The 13,474-nt window shown below is 29.9% G+C and overlaps 2 protein-coding genes across 7 annotated transcripts in view; one reads left to right on the top strand and one right to left on the bottom strand.

Moving 5' to 3' along the window:
* The window catches only part of Oamb (Octopamine receptor in mushroom bodies), a 208,733-nt gene that overhangs the window by 29,887 nt on the left and 165,372 nt on the right, over positions 1 to 13,474 (bottom strand). The gene's annotated exons all lie outside the window — the stretch shown is intronic.
* LOC107455177 (uncharacterized) overlaps positions 1 to 13,474 on the top strand; it is a 96,572-nt gene that overhangs the window by 48,817 nt on the left and 34,281 nt on the right. The window contains exon 2 of one of the 2 annotated variants that reach the window (XM_087168454.1): positions 1,310 to 1,411. The exons of the other annotated variant lie outside the window; for it this stretch is intronic. Within the exon in view, the coding sequence (XP_087024580.1) occupies positions 1,384 to 1,411 (28 nt within the window). The 5' untranslated portion in view covers positions 1,310 to 1,383. The remainder of the gene's footprint in view (positions 1 to 1,309; positions 1,412 to 13,474) is intronic. 2 annotated transcript variants of the gene reach the window in all.

Below are 13,474 nucleotides of genomic sequence, written 5' to 3'. Positions count from 1 at the left end.
AATCACATAGTCGTTTTTGCAAATGTACGAAATGTATACTAGGTCTAGTTTAGTGCCACTGCCTGCTACACTGATGTTTTTTCAAGATCAAGTGCCATTGCCCAGTATTCATTTAACCGATACTCCGAACACTGATGTTTCCCCCAATCTATCCTCAACAGATATAAAAATATCGAATAAATATAATAATATCAACGAATAAATTAATATCAAATCGGATGGAACAAATATTTCGGGCATTCAACCAAAGCGACTATGTGATAGCTGACATTTACCGGTGAAAGTCGACATTCTCTTGATTTTGTTCATTCACGGTAAGAGTTATACTAAAACTTCACGTAACAGCATGATTAACATAAGGATTGCTCAAACGAAAACAGTAATAATAGAGAACTTTTTCATAGCGTTTCTTTTACGTTAATTGTAACTGTAACCTTTGTGGAGGACTTTTTGATGCAACTAACCCGCAATTGCGTTACATGAAGAGGAAAACCAAGAAAACCTCCAGTGGTTTGCCTGACGACAAGGGAACTCTAACCCAAGATCCCACTACCACTGAGGATATTTTTCGTCAGCACTGTGGTCGGTGCAAGCCGGATGCGGAATTTGTATCAACCAGCCATCGCTGGGATTCGAACCCTGTTCACCTCATTGGAAGACGAACGTTCTATCTCTTGAGCTATCACGGCTCATATTCCTTTAGAAGTAGCTCACTGATGAGCGCTCATTGTTTAATTTTAAACTGATTGAGAATTTTATAGCAACCATATAAAAAATTTCAAAGTTCGCTACTAAAAGCTCTTCTTATTGTGGGCTGGCTGTTTGCGAGAATTTGAACTGGTACTTTTAAGTAATCTAAATCATCTTAACTTTGTTTTATAATATTTATTGTCGAACAGTTCATTTAAATAGGCTCATATTTGTTTATTTTTATCGTGGTTTATTGACTTGGTGACTATTAACTTTTAGTTCTCATCAATTTCTACACAGTACGCAACTACCCTGCATACTATATTGTTAAAAAGAACGCGATTTTAAAATGACCAAATAACTTAATTATTAAAAAAAAAGAAAGAAGTAGAATCTTATAAAAATTTGCGGTAGATTTTCTGCATAAATAAAATGGATTATAATAAAATGGAAATTAATATAATGGAAATTAATAAAATGGAAGAATATTTCTCAGTTTATGTAAACACTTGTCCCGAAAATGCAGCATCGCAGTAGCATTTGAAATACTCAAAAATAATATAGCATTATCTTCACAAAACTATCTTTTCTTCTTTTGACATTTTTTGATTATTTTTAGGTTACACTATATTTTAAGTTGTCTCTTGGAGTTTCGCCAAAATAGTCCCCAAGATTAGAGATGTTGTTTCATTTATGGTAACTAGCATCGTAAACTCTCAAGGTAAGTTCATATATCCTATTTAAGTATTTCCATTTTTACGCTATTTCTTTGTTTTATTTTGATATAAAATGCATTTCGTTTGAATTATAATTTATTTCTTATGCTTTAGTTATGTTTCGTTTTTGTTGACTTTGTATTTAGCCACGTGAACTGAATTCTCACTAAAGAATTTTATTTTATTTTATAACCGTCGTTGAACGGCAGAACCAATTTTCAGGTTTACCACTGCTAATGTTCAACTCCGTAGCTTTGTAATTTTGAACTTATCCAGAAGACAAGGAAACTTCTGGATCAGTACCCCCAGGGGTATGATTTGTTATGGGAACATGGTGGACTTTTTTGACTCAACAGATTTAACGTGCACCAGTCACCATTTACTACACGGGGAGTCTTCGGCCGGAGGGGATTGAACCCACGACTTCATGGACATGGGCCCTGTACCAACCAGGCTATCCCGGCCCTCTCACCGAAGAATTGCAATATTTGCAAAGATCATCTATAAATATATATATTTACATTCATTAATTCGAGAGGCACGGTTGCTTAAGGGATAGAACGCTCGCCTCCCATCCACAGTGTTGACGTAAAATGTCCTCAGTAGTAGACGGATTCTTGGTTAGAATCTGCTTGTTGTGAACTAATCGAGAGGTAGTGGTTTTCCTCTTAATGTAACGCAAATGCATGTTAGTTCCATCAACAAGTCCGCCACTAAATTAGTTTTTTTGAATGCTTCATCCAGGAGTTCCCTTGTCTCCTGGGTTGGGTTTAAAATTGCAAGGTTGCGGAGAGGAGGAGCATTGATATCTGGAAACTTCAAAACGGGGCAGCTATTTAAAGCTAGTTTTAAAATTAGCATAGAGAACGCTAACTAAAATCATAAAAAGGGTAACGTTAGAGTCGCAAATAACAGTTCGGAAAATAGCTTATTATTCGCGAAAAAGGGATATTTCAAGTGACGTCAGAGTTTCGATGATAAGCTCCAAAGTAACAAATATAATTCGAAGTTATTTACATCAAAATGAATATTTATTTGGAGTATTTTTTTTTCCTTATTGGATTACCTAAGATCATATTCATGGGCAATATTATTTAAAACTAATTTTGAATCAGCATTTCGCATCGTGAACTTCATTCATTAAGCATTGTTACAGAACAAGCGATGCTCAATTAGTAATAGAGCAACCCTAATTACTATCCAATCTCTATTCATGCTTGAGCATTCCATAAGAGGGGGGGGGGTTGAGATATAACATATGTTATAGCCTGTGATTCGATATGTCACTCAAGTAGTTTCACATATTAACGGTGACTTGTTAACAGGGATTAGAGAATCATGGTGCCGTTCATTTTAATTCAAATTAAATAAAGGCAACTGATATTTCAGTTCACTATATTAAATTTATGTGATACAGTTTCAGGAGATACTTAGAATTGGGCATAGAATTTCCTTCTATAACGTTGTAAAAAACATAACATACATAATAAAAGAAATTTTTTTAAAAACTATGTGTTTCGAACTATAAAATGGAAAGTAATTTTATTATTTTAATAGATTTAAATAGAAAAATATAAAGCCCATAATTTTCCAAAAACGTATCGTTAATTTTTCCGAGGCCATTAAAGTTACATATGTTATGACCGAAATACAGAGAATGTGGATTTTCACCGGTGAATGTCAACCATCACATAGTCGCTTTGGTGAATGCCCGAAATAGTTTGTTCATCCGATTTGATATTAATTTATTCGTCGATATTCTATTTATTCGATATTTTAATATCTGCTGAGGATAGATTAGGAGAAACATCAGTGTTGGGAGTACCGGTTAAAATGCATGTCAGGCTGTAGCACTGAACCTTAAAAAAAACATTGATATAGGGCATACCTGGCAAATATATACAGGGTAGTGGCACTTAACTAGACCTATTTCGGACATTTACCAAAGCGACAATGTGATTGTCAACATTCACCGGTGAAAGTCAACAACATTTCGGTCATTCACAGTAACCTATACACAAAACATTCAGCTTTATTTATCTTGATAGAACTTAATATATAAAAACAAGGAAGATAGTTAAAAAATCCTAATTTTACTTTAAAAAATGGACTGCTTAAAGAATTAAAATCATTAAAGAATAAAAAAAATTTTAAAACTAAAATGAATTTTTTTTTAAAAGTCAATTCCTACTTAGGTTAACAAAGAAAAATGTCATTTTAGTTACTTTTTATTAAATAATTAAAATTTTTTCTCCCATATTAAACTAAAATTAAATAAATTTAATGAATGAATTAATATTTGAAATAAAAACTGTATTAAAATCAAGTGTCATCCACTACAAGTTCAAAAAGTGTATTTGAACTTGAGTGGATGAGTAAAGAGTATTTTATGAACAATTGATTATTTGAACAAGATATAGGTAGTGAGTAGTGAACTAATTGTAGGAATCGAAAAACTATTGCGGTGAATTTCAATAATTCAATAGTGAAAGAAAACTATAAAAGCATAAATCTAACTAGAGTTTTTATTGAAGCAAGGCAACTTTTTTAGGTGAGTGTTGTCATGCACTCAGTAACATCCTAATGGGTTGTTGAAACGTGGCATTTGTTTACGTTAGCAACCGTTCTTTCGTTTCTATTTCGAGTTAGCCAAGCCTATCTAATGCCAATTCTCTTAAGTAACTAACACAGCCTATCTTCTTTTACAAAGATTTCAATTCTACAGCTATATATTTACACAAAAAGTCAACACAAAGACAGGCAGGAAGACAAGTAAAACATAAACGAACTTATTATGCATAGAAGTTGCCAGGAACACAAAACAAAAATATATCACGGTTACTATAAAATACATAGCAATCGTTAAAATTTACATTCAATGGGATACCTGCAAGTGACGCGGTGTGGGTATCTTGATCCTGGTGGGTTGTTGAAACGCGGCATTTGTTTATGTTAGCAACAGTTCCTTCCATTCTATCCAAGATAAGCTCATCAAGTATCAAGTCTCTTAAGTGACACATTCTAAATTCTTTCTCAAAGATTTTAATTATTTCACCATATGTTTACACAGAGACAGGCACGAAGCCATGTAGAACATAAACAAACTTGTTATGCATCTTTTGTGCCAGGTACACAAAACAAAAGTATATCACGGTTACTATAAAATACGTAAACAAATAATAAATCTAAGTTAAGTAAATGAAGTAGATTAGAAAGAATTATATTTCAACAAGTTTGATGTTCTATATGAGTCTGTATTTAATTAATTAAACGTTAATTAACATTTTTAGTTATGTAGAGAAACTGAGCTCAACTTTAATACGTGATTTTGCTGATAAAGATCAGCTGGTGCTGACGTCATAGGTCATATGCGTGAGTATTGGTGGTCGTCTTCTTGGAGTGCAGGTACCCTATTTTAAATTGCGTTGACATAATACGGAAAGCTTCAGTTAAACTTTAAAATTCCACTCTTCGTAAAAAAAGGATTTAAATTTACGAAAAATTGTAAAGGGTCCAGTTTTAGGCCACGCATAAGCGGTTTATAAAGACAGATAATATAAATGGGATCCCATACGGTATAGTTTGAAATGGTCAAATCCGCTTTCTTAAACTCATAAAGAAACTAAGTTTTACTTTATTAAATATTTTTTCAATTCCTACTATTAGTTCACTACTTTCCTTATATCTTGTTCAAATTTTCAATCGTTAATAAAATACTTTTTATTCATCAATACAAGTTCAAATACATTTTTTTAAACTTGTAATGGATGACACTTGATGTTAATACAGTTTTTTTTCAAATATTAATTCCTTAATTAAATTTAATGAATTAATTTTAGTTTTATATGGAAGAAAAAATTGTAATTATTTAATAAAAAGTAAATAAATGAAATTTTTCTTCGTTAACCTAAGTAGGAATTGACTTCAAATTTTTCTTTTTTCTATTACTTGTTCATTCGGAAATTATTCTCTTTAGGTTTATACAAGATACATTTTGGATTTCGTTTCCGGTTGATAAAACATAGACTTTTCAGCATATTGTAGTGCAGTCATATGCATAAAAGATACTTATTTTAATGCAGAAAATATCCAATGATTTTGTCAAAATTCATATTTCGTAAAAACAGCCATTTTTGGCATGCAACACAGAAAAGCTATTATAAAAAAAGGGGGATTCAGTGGAACAAAAAAAATATTCTCGGAGAAATATTTCGTGAAAAATTGATTCTTGGAAGAATTGATATTTGTAAATACTAGAATTTCACATTCTTATCGGTAATATTTTATACTGCGCGAGATATTTGCTTACCCGAGATATAAAATAGAATACAACTGGGAATTAATATTTATTTTTTACATGCGTTATTGAGAATCATATTTTCTAATTTTTTTTTACAAAGAGATGGTTTTTGCATGAAATGGCAGTAATGTAAAATTTTGCATAAAATATTATAAAATTCTCAATTCAACTTGAAATCCAGAGTTGAAACATAGGTAATAATCCCAAGAATAACCTATTTAAAAACTAATACTTTAAATAAATTTAAAATATAATGAAGTAGTTTTTTTTCGCAAGCATTTCATTTGTTATTGTTGTAAAGTAAGTTTGATTTATATTAGGGTAAATGCATTATAATTTCGTAAAGCTGAAAAATACATTTTTAAGTTGAATACATAGAATTTAAAGACGAGTAATTTTTTTAAAACTTTTAAGATTCTTTATGTGAAATAATTCAAAAAGTAGAGAAAATATGGAAAAAATTACAGAATAATGAAAAAAGAGAAAAAGAAAATTATGTAATAAAAAATTTAAAAAAAAAATTATAAAAATCAGGAAAAAAGATATAATCTCTACATCAGCTCATACGATTATATACGCTAAAAGGAGTGCTTTCCAATATTGTATCAATATAGTCAAGACAAAATATATCAGTGCAAAAATTTAATATAGGATTTTCATATTTTGTAATCTGGAAATCTTGTTACGAAAATATTTTAAATCATTCTTGAAAATTTTCCCGTTCATGTAAGTTCATTTGAATTCTCTACACACTTTTAGATTTCGTTTTATGTTTTGCTCTGTTTTTCATTAAAATTTTTTTGTGTTTTTTACGTGATGTTCATTACTTAATGCATTCTATTCTATTTTGTTTCAAAAAATGTTTTTTTCTGAGTGCTCCTCACACTATTGTATTGATATTGCCATATTGATACAATATTAGAAAGCATTCCATTTTGCGGATATAATCGTGTGAGCTGATGGAGAAAGAATTTTTTTCCTGATTTTCACTAATTTTTAAAAAAAATAATTTTCTCTTTTTTCATAATTTTTAAAATAATTTTGTGATAAAAATGATAAATGAAGTTTATCTATTGTCAATACATTGGTCATTCTCATTTACACATGAAAAAATAGCCAAAAAACACAATTTTTGTAACTGGGCGGGGCTACCCGACACATTTTGAAAAGAGCTGAAAAACATGTTCTTTTAAATTTCTATTTTTTTAAGTTTAACTATTCTTTTTTTGATTTACTCTTTTTGCATTATTTAATTAGATGATAAAACAATAGAAACATACAAAAATGTTGATTATTACTCAGTATTATACAGAAATATAAGCAATACTCCTTAAGTGAGCGGGGCTACCCGACTCTCCCCTTTATATATATATATATATATATATATATATATATATATATATATATATATATATATATATATATATATATATATATATATATATATATATATATATATATATATATATATATATATATATATATATATATATATATATATATATATATATATATATATATATATATATATATATATATATATATATATATATGTTTGTATATATATATATGTTTGTATATATATATATATATATATATATATATATATATATATATATATATATATATATGTTTGTATATATATATATATATATATATATATATATATATATATATATATATATATGTTTGTATATATATATATATATATATATATATATGTTTGTATATATATATATATATATATATATATATATATATATGTATATATATATATATATATATGTATGTATGTATGTAAAGTACCATAATTTTAATTCAAAAAGAAGTATTTTTTGTAAAAGATATTTGTCATCAACACTGCACATTATTTTTATCAGAGAGTGGTTCAATGTTAAGATAAAAGTAAAATATGAGAAGATAATTTAGGATTACGCAATGGAGAAATTCTCCAATTTGTTTGCTCTCATAATTTGTTTGCATTTTGATACTTAGATAAAAAAAAATTTTAGCATTCGAAACTACGTGACTTACTCTATTTTTCTCTGAATTCATTTTTTCTTCACTTTAAATTTTAATTCAGTTATGGAGATGAAAGAGAATTTGCAATGAAAAGTTTCTCCAAAAGTTCTCTTCTTAAAAAGATATGGCGCCCTTTTATGTATAGATTGATTTCATCTTCACTTATTACGCCTGATTTTCGCATAGTGATGGTACTTTAAGCGATAACTATAAAAATACTACTTGAAAAGAACATTCGAGAAATAAAAAGTTACTTCGATATCTCCAAAAAAAAAAAAATAAATAAATAAATAAATAAAAAAAAAAAAAGATTTTCTAAACGAAGAGAAAATGTCGATCACTTAATGTTTTGCTTTAATCTTGAGATACAATCCTCGGGGCTCATAAAATTGATTTGTGAGAGCAAAAAAGTTTATTTTTTGAGGCGCAGTAAACCATTAACTGCAATAACAAATCAAAATAATCATGAAAAACAGATATTTATAACTCTCGACGAAACCATATAATACTCTGACTTATTTTGATACAGAAAAGCTACTTTAAATCAGGCTGATTGTCTATTGCGTTAAGTGATAGTTAAACTTCAATATCGCGATATATTGTTACAAAATATAGATAACTGACGAAAATATCATTGTTGTTAATTAGATTTCATGTTTCTATTACAGTCTATAATTATCGATAATCACGAAAACACCAATCGTCGATTATTATAGACATTCATCATAAATATATTTAATTAACATATAATTATAGACATTAGTGGATAATTACCGAATTATCATATTTGATATTTATCATTGTCATCAATGACAATATTAAATTAATCTATATCATTGTCGATAATTATGTTATGAAACTATCGTACTCGATATTTAGGAATTGTTGATAATTATCGTGATATTATTGTACTTAATGTTTATTATTTCTCATAACTGCGTGATAAATTCGTATTTAGGAAAAATTGTAAATATTAATTAAAAATATTGTTATCGCGATAGTTAAAAATATTGATATTTCACGATATATTGCAATATCTCTCACCTCTAGTCTACATCAGTCAATAAAAGATAGAATTCCAGCTATGTTCTGGGTGGTACGTACCGCAATTGAAAGTTTTTGAATTGGAGGATTGTCTCATGCATCGAAGGAATGGTTTTAAATGGAAACATTTTGTTTTGTTTTATAACTTTCGTTGAAGAGCCGACCCAATTTTTAGGTTCACGACTTCTAATGTTCAACTCCATAGCCTTGTAATTTTGAACCCAATCCAGAAGACAAGGGAACTGCTGGATCAAGTATTAGGATACAGTTGCCTTCGTGTAGAGGACTCTTTGATGGAACTAACCCGCATTTGCGTTACATGGAGAGGAAAACCACGAAAACTTCCCACTGTAAATCTGACGGCAAGGGGACTCTAATCCATGATCCGTCTACCACAGAAGACATTTCACGTCTGCACTGTGGTCGGTGCAAACCGGATGCGGAATACCTACCAGTCAGCCATTATCGGGATTCGAACCCGGTTCACCTCATTGAAAGGCGAAATCTCCATCCCCTGAGCGATCGCGGCTCTAAATGGATATATTGTGGGATCCGTTTTGCCGGTTATGAGATGGTCAGCTTAGCCGGGATAGCCTGGTTGGTAGGGTACTGGGCCCATGTACAAGAGATCGTGGGTTTTCTCCCCGCCGGCCGAAGACTCCCAGTGTAGTAAATGGTAACTGATGCACGAGGACTTTGTGACTCTGTCGAGTCACAAAGTCCTCCATGTTCCAATAACAAATCATACCTCTGGGGGTACTGATCCAGGCTGTTCAACGACGGTTATAAAAAAAGAATATAGAAGTCTAACTCTTCGAATACGTCGTGGGGAACTGTTGGATGCGGTATGCTATACCAAAAAAACAACTTACAGGGTGAGCAACACACTCAGATCCTCATGTGCATGCAATTTGAAAAGCCCATCATCCAACAGAACAAATATTGCCATTAAAAAGAAACAAATTAATTTTAAGTAATAAGTTAGATCAATTTTATTTTTAAATCAACCTGCAATTCCAAAAAAATATTTTAGCTTAAGATGACAAGAAAAAGTAGCGCGATAAATGGCAAAAACACAAACTCTATCTAAATCAGTCAAATCGCTTGATTGATTACCAGTAGTAACTTGTAGATTTCTAATAATCACCTTTTTAACTCCTTTCTTCCCTTTTATATTCAAAAATACAGGGTTCTCACTCAATTTCAGGAAGAAAAAAAATTTTTCCTGACTTTCCCAGGTATATCAGGAAAATTTCAATGAAAATCCAGATTATATTTTATCTATACCATGTAATTTTTCAATAGAAAACTTCGATTTTTTTAATTTGTTATGTCAAATATTAGATTTTGTAAGCAAGGAAATATACTTAGATGAGGATGGTAGCATAGAAGTTTCACTAAAATGTGAATTCTTACGACAAATAATTGTAATAGATCTAGATAGAATTCTAATTAACTCGAATTGTTATTTTTCCCTCCTTTTTGCGGCAGGTATTGAACTTTCGTTCTTCACCTCGGAAGATGCCGGACGTGTTGCTTATTTAACGTTACTCAGTACGCACCTAAGTCACCAGAGAACAACACAGAGAGAGATAAACATCCATGCCCTGAGCGGGATTCGAACCCACAGCCATTGCCTTCACAGTCAGGCACGCTTACCGCTCGGCCACCTGGCTGGCATAACTCGAATCTTAATAACTGATTACTGTTATTGACGATTTTAGGATAGGTAATTTTCAAGGTATAATATAGGAGTTTTCCAGTTTTTTCTTTTAAAAATTACAATTTTCCCTGATTTTTAGAGTCAAAATTCCTAACATATTCTACTGTTCTCCTTGACCCTGTTTTAGCCCCGTCTTCTTCAACTGTGATTCGTACTCATTGAAATATAGTTTGCGTAAATTTTTTGACTATCATATTTGACCAATATTCTAAAATATATAAAAAAGGCGGTGATTACAGAACACCATGCGTCATAATATTTTTATTCAATTATATTCACTCTGAAATGGAATAGTTTGGCGCATTATTTTTGCAGCCATTTGGCTGATACTCTCCTCTGAGGCGATGATGTGTCATGTTTTATCTGCTTAATGTCTTCCCCAATGCAATATATGTTGCGACTTCCTGCTGATAGGATGAGCGAGGTAAAAAAAAAAGTTCTTTTGTTCTGTGGATGGAATCAATACCAACGAAAGACATACGTCCTTGAACATGTCCCATAAGAATGACGTTTTCTCTTCATTTTCATGATGTAACCTTTTCCACGCTGTTTGTCTTTCAAATTCTTTCGGTTCCCGCCTTTCGACCCCTTTCGCTATATGCAAACAGAACGAAACATTTCTGATTCTGAAACAGAATAAAAAAGACTACTATTTACTTATAGTCCAATAAAATTAGATTTTTTTTTGTGGAATTAATATCCTAGTCTCTTTTTTTCCTCCCATTGAAAACTTTATTCTGTTCTCATGAAAGATAACTTTTCGATTCTTAATAGTAGTCAACCTCCCTTGGTGTGGAGAAAATAAGAGAAAAATAGTAATGCGGAATCGAATGAAAGAAATATCGATCATTTGCGAATAAAATAAAATTGTATTTAACAAATAGTAAAATATTTTATGAAATCCTTAACGCGTTTGGATAATATGGTAAAACAGAAATGATGCTTATCGTCACACTAAAGAAATAAAATTGGTGTTTAAATATGAAAGAATTGTAATTATAATAATAATTATCATTATCCTTATTATAATTATAATATTACTATAATAATTATTATAATAATTATAATATAATTATAATAATTATAATACTAGTTATAATTTAATTATAATAATTATAATAATTATTATATTATAATAATTATTATTATATTATAATAATAATTATTATTATTATATTGTAATAATTATAATTGTTATTATACCATAATAATTATAATTATAATAATTATGATAATGAAGAATTATAAATATGATTTAGTAATTTTTGTTCATTAACAGTTGAATTTTTGATGATTCTCCCCAGAAATCCAGGTCAGTTACCTTTACGCAACTGATATTGCCATCGAAAAAAGCAAAATTTTGTTTCTTACATATGTTACAATAAACGACCGAAATAAAGAGAATGGCGACTTTTGAATGTCAACAGTCACATAGTCGCTTTGGTGAATGTCCGAAATATTTGTTACATCCGATTTGTTATTAATTTCTTCGTTGATGTTATTAAATTTATTCTATATTTTAATATCTGCTGAGGATAGATTAGGAGAAACATTAGTGTTCGCCGTAACGGACAAATGTATACCGGGTAGTGGCACTTGACTTTAAAAAAACATTGATACAGGGCATACCGGGTAAATATATACCGGACAGTGGAACTGGTATTTCGGACATTTACCAAAGCGACTATTTGATTGTCAACATTCACCGGTGGAAGTCAACAACTGCCAATTTCGGTCATTTCACAGTAACATATATATACATATATTTTCACGCTAAATCGAATGATACTAAGCACGAGTAAATAAAGTTAATAGTTTAGAAGAAGATTAAAAAAAAAAACGAATATTTTATTAATGTAAATAAGCATAAATTATAAATGTCACCCTGAATAATTTTAGTTCTAATGATCGAATTTTCAGGAACTAAAAGTCAATCTTATTGGTTCAAAGCCTCAAATATACTAATAAATTAACTGTTAAATTATAAATTAACATAGTTTCACTGAATAAGCACGGTAGACGGAATCTGATAAATATTAATTAGCTGTCGAAAGTTAATGATTGGTAATTTTACTTCTCGCGTATTTCACCGAGTCTTGAACATTTTTAATTTTATAAGTGAATCAAAAATGTTTTTTTTTTTTTTTTACACATAATTGTAAAATTCGTTTTTGAACGATAATTTCACGAGAAAAAATAATTTGTAACTGTTTCTTATTTCATTATTTTATGTAATAATAGTTAAATTTTTAAATAGTAAGGTATACAAATTTTACGTCATTTTAAACTATGTATTTTAAATGACAAAATACAGAACTTGATCGAAATAAGTAGACTAGTTCTTTTCGAAAAGAAAATTTAAATATGCGACTTCTTATATTATAGAAGTTGCTCCACCGATTTTGTTATAGTTAAGCTTTTTGTCATTTAAAAGTACTTAGCTCAAAATCCCTGTGTTAACATTTTGTCAATTCAGGCATTTTACAATGCAGATTTGTTGGTAACTCTTTCAGGGGCGCCATATTAAGTGGGCAAACGTTGCTCCCACAGTAAGGACAAATAGTATATTTATGCCTTTGCTGGGATTCGAACCGAGAACCTTTCCGATGTAAGGCCAGTTCCCTGACCCCTACACACTCAGGTCGGCTGCTCAAAATGATGAAAAAATTTCTTTACCTTAATACTAAAACATTTTATCGATGATAAAATGAAAAATAATGACGAATTATTTATTACAAGGGACAGATAAATAAATTTTATAGTTGAGTGAAAAAAATGATAAAATTCGCTTAAAACATTTCCAAGATATTTTGAAACAGATGAAATTAAACTTTTGACAGCTTTACTGACTATTTTTCAGATTGCGATTTCCCTCTATGTTTTAAAGTTCAATAATTCAGTTCTAAATAAAAAAAAGTACAGTTTTGTGTCTAATTGTGTGACTTAGATTAATAGTTAGCGCAGAGCCGTGGAGACTCA

Source organism: Parasteatoda tepidariorum, chromosome 7 (assembly GCF_982258835.1).
Source record: "Parasteatoda tepidariorum strain Cologne lab strain chromosome 7, Ptep-v5.0, whole genome shotgun sequence".
NCBI classification, from domain to species: Eukaryota; Metazoa; Arthropoda; class Arachnida; order Araneae; family Theridiidae; genus Parasteatoda; species Parasteatoda tepidariorum.
The sequence above is the reverse complement of the archived record's forward strand: the minus strand, read 5'-3'. Positions and strand labels throughout refer to the sequence as shown.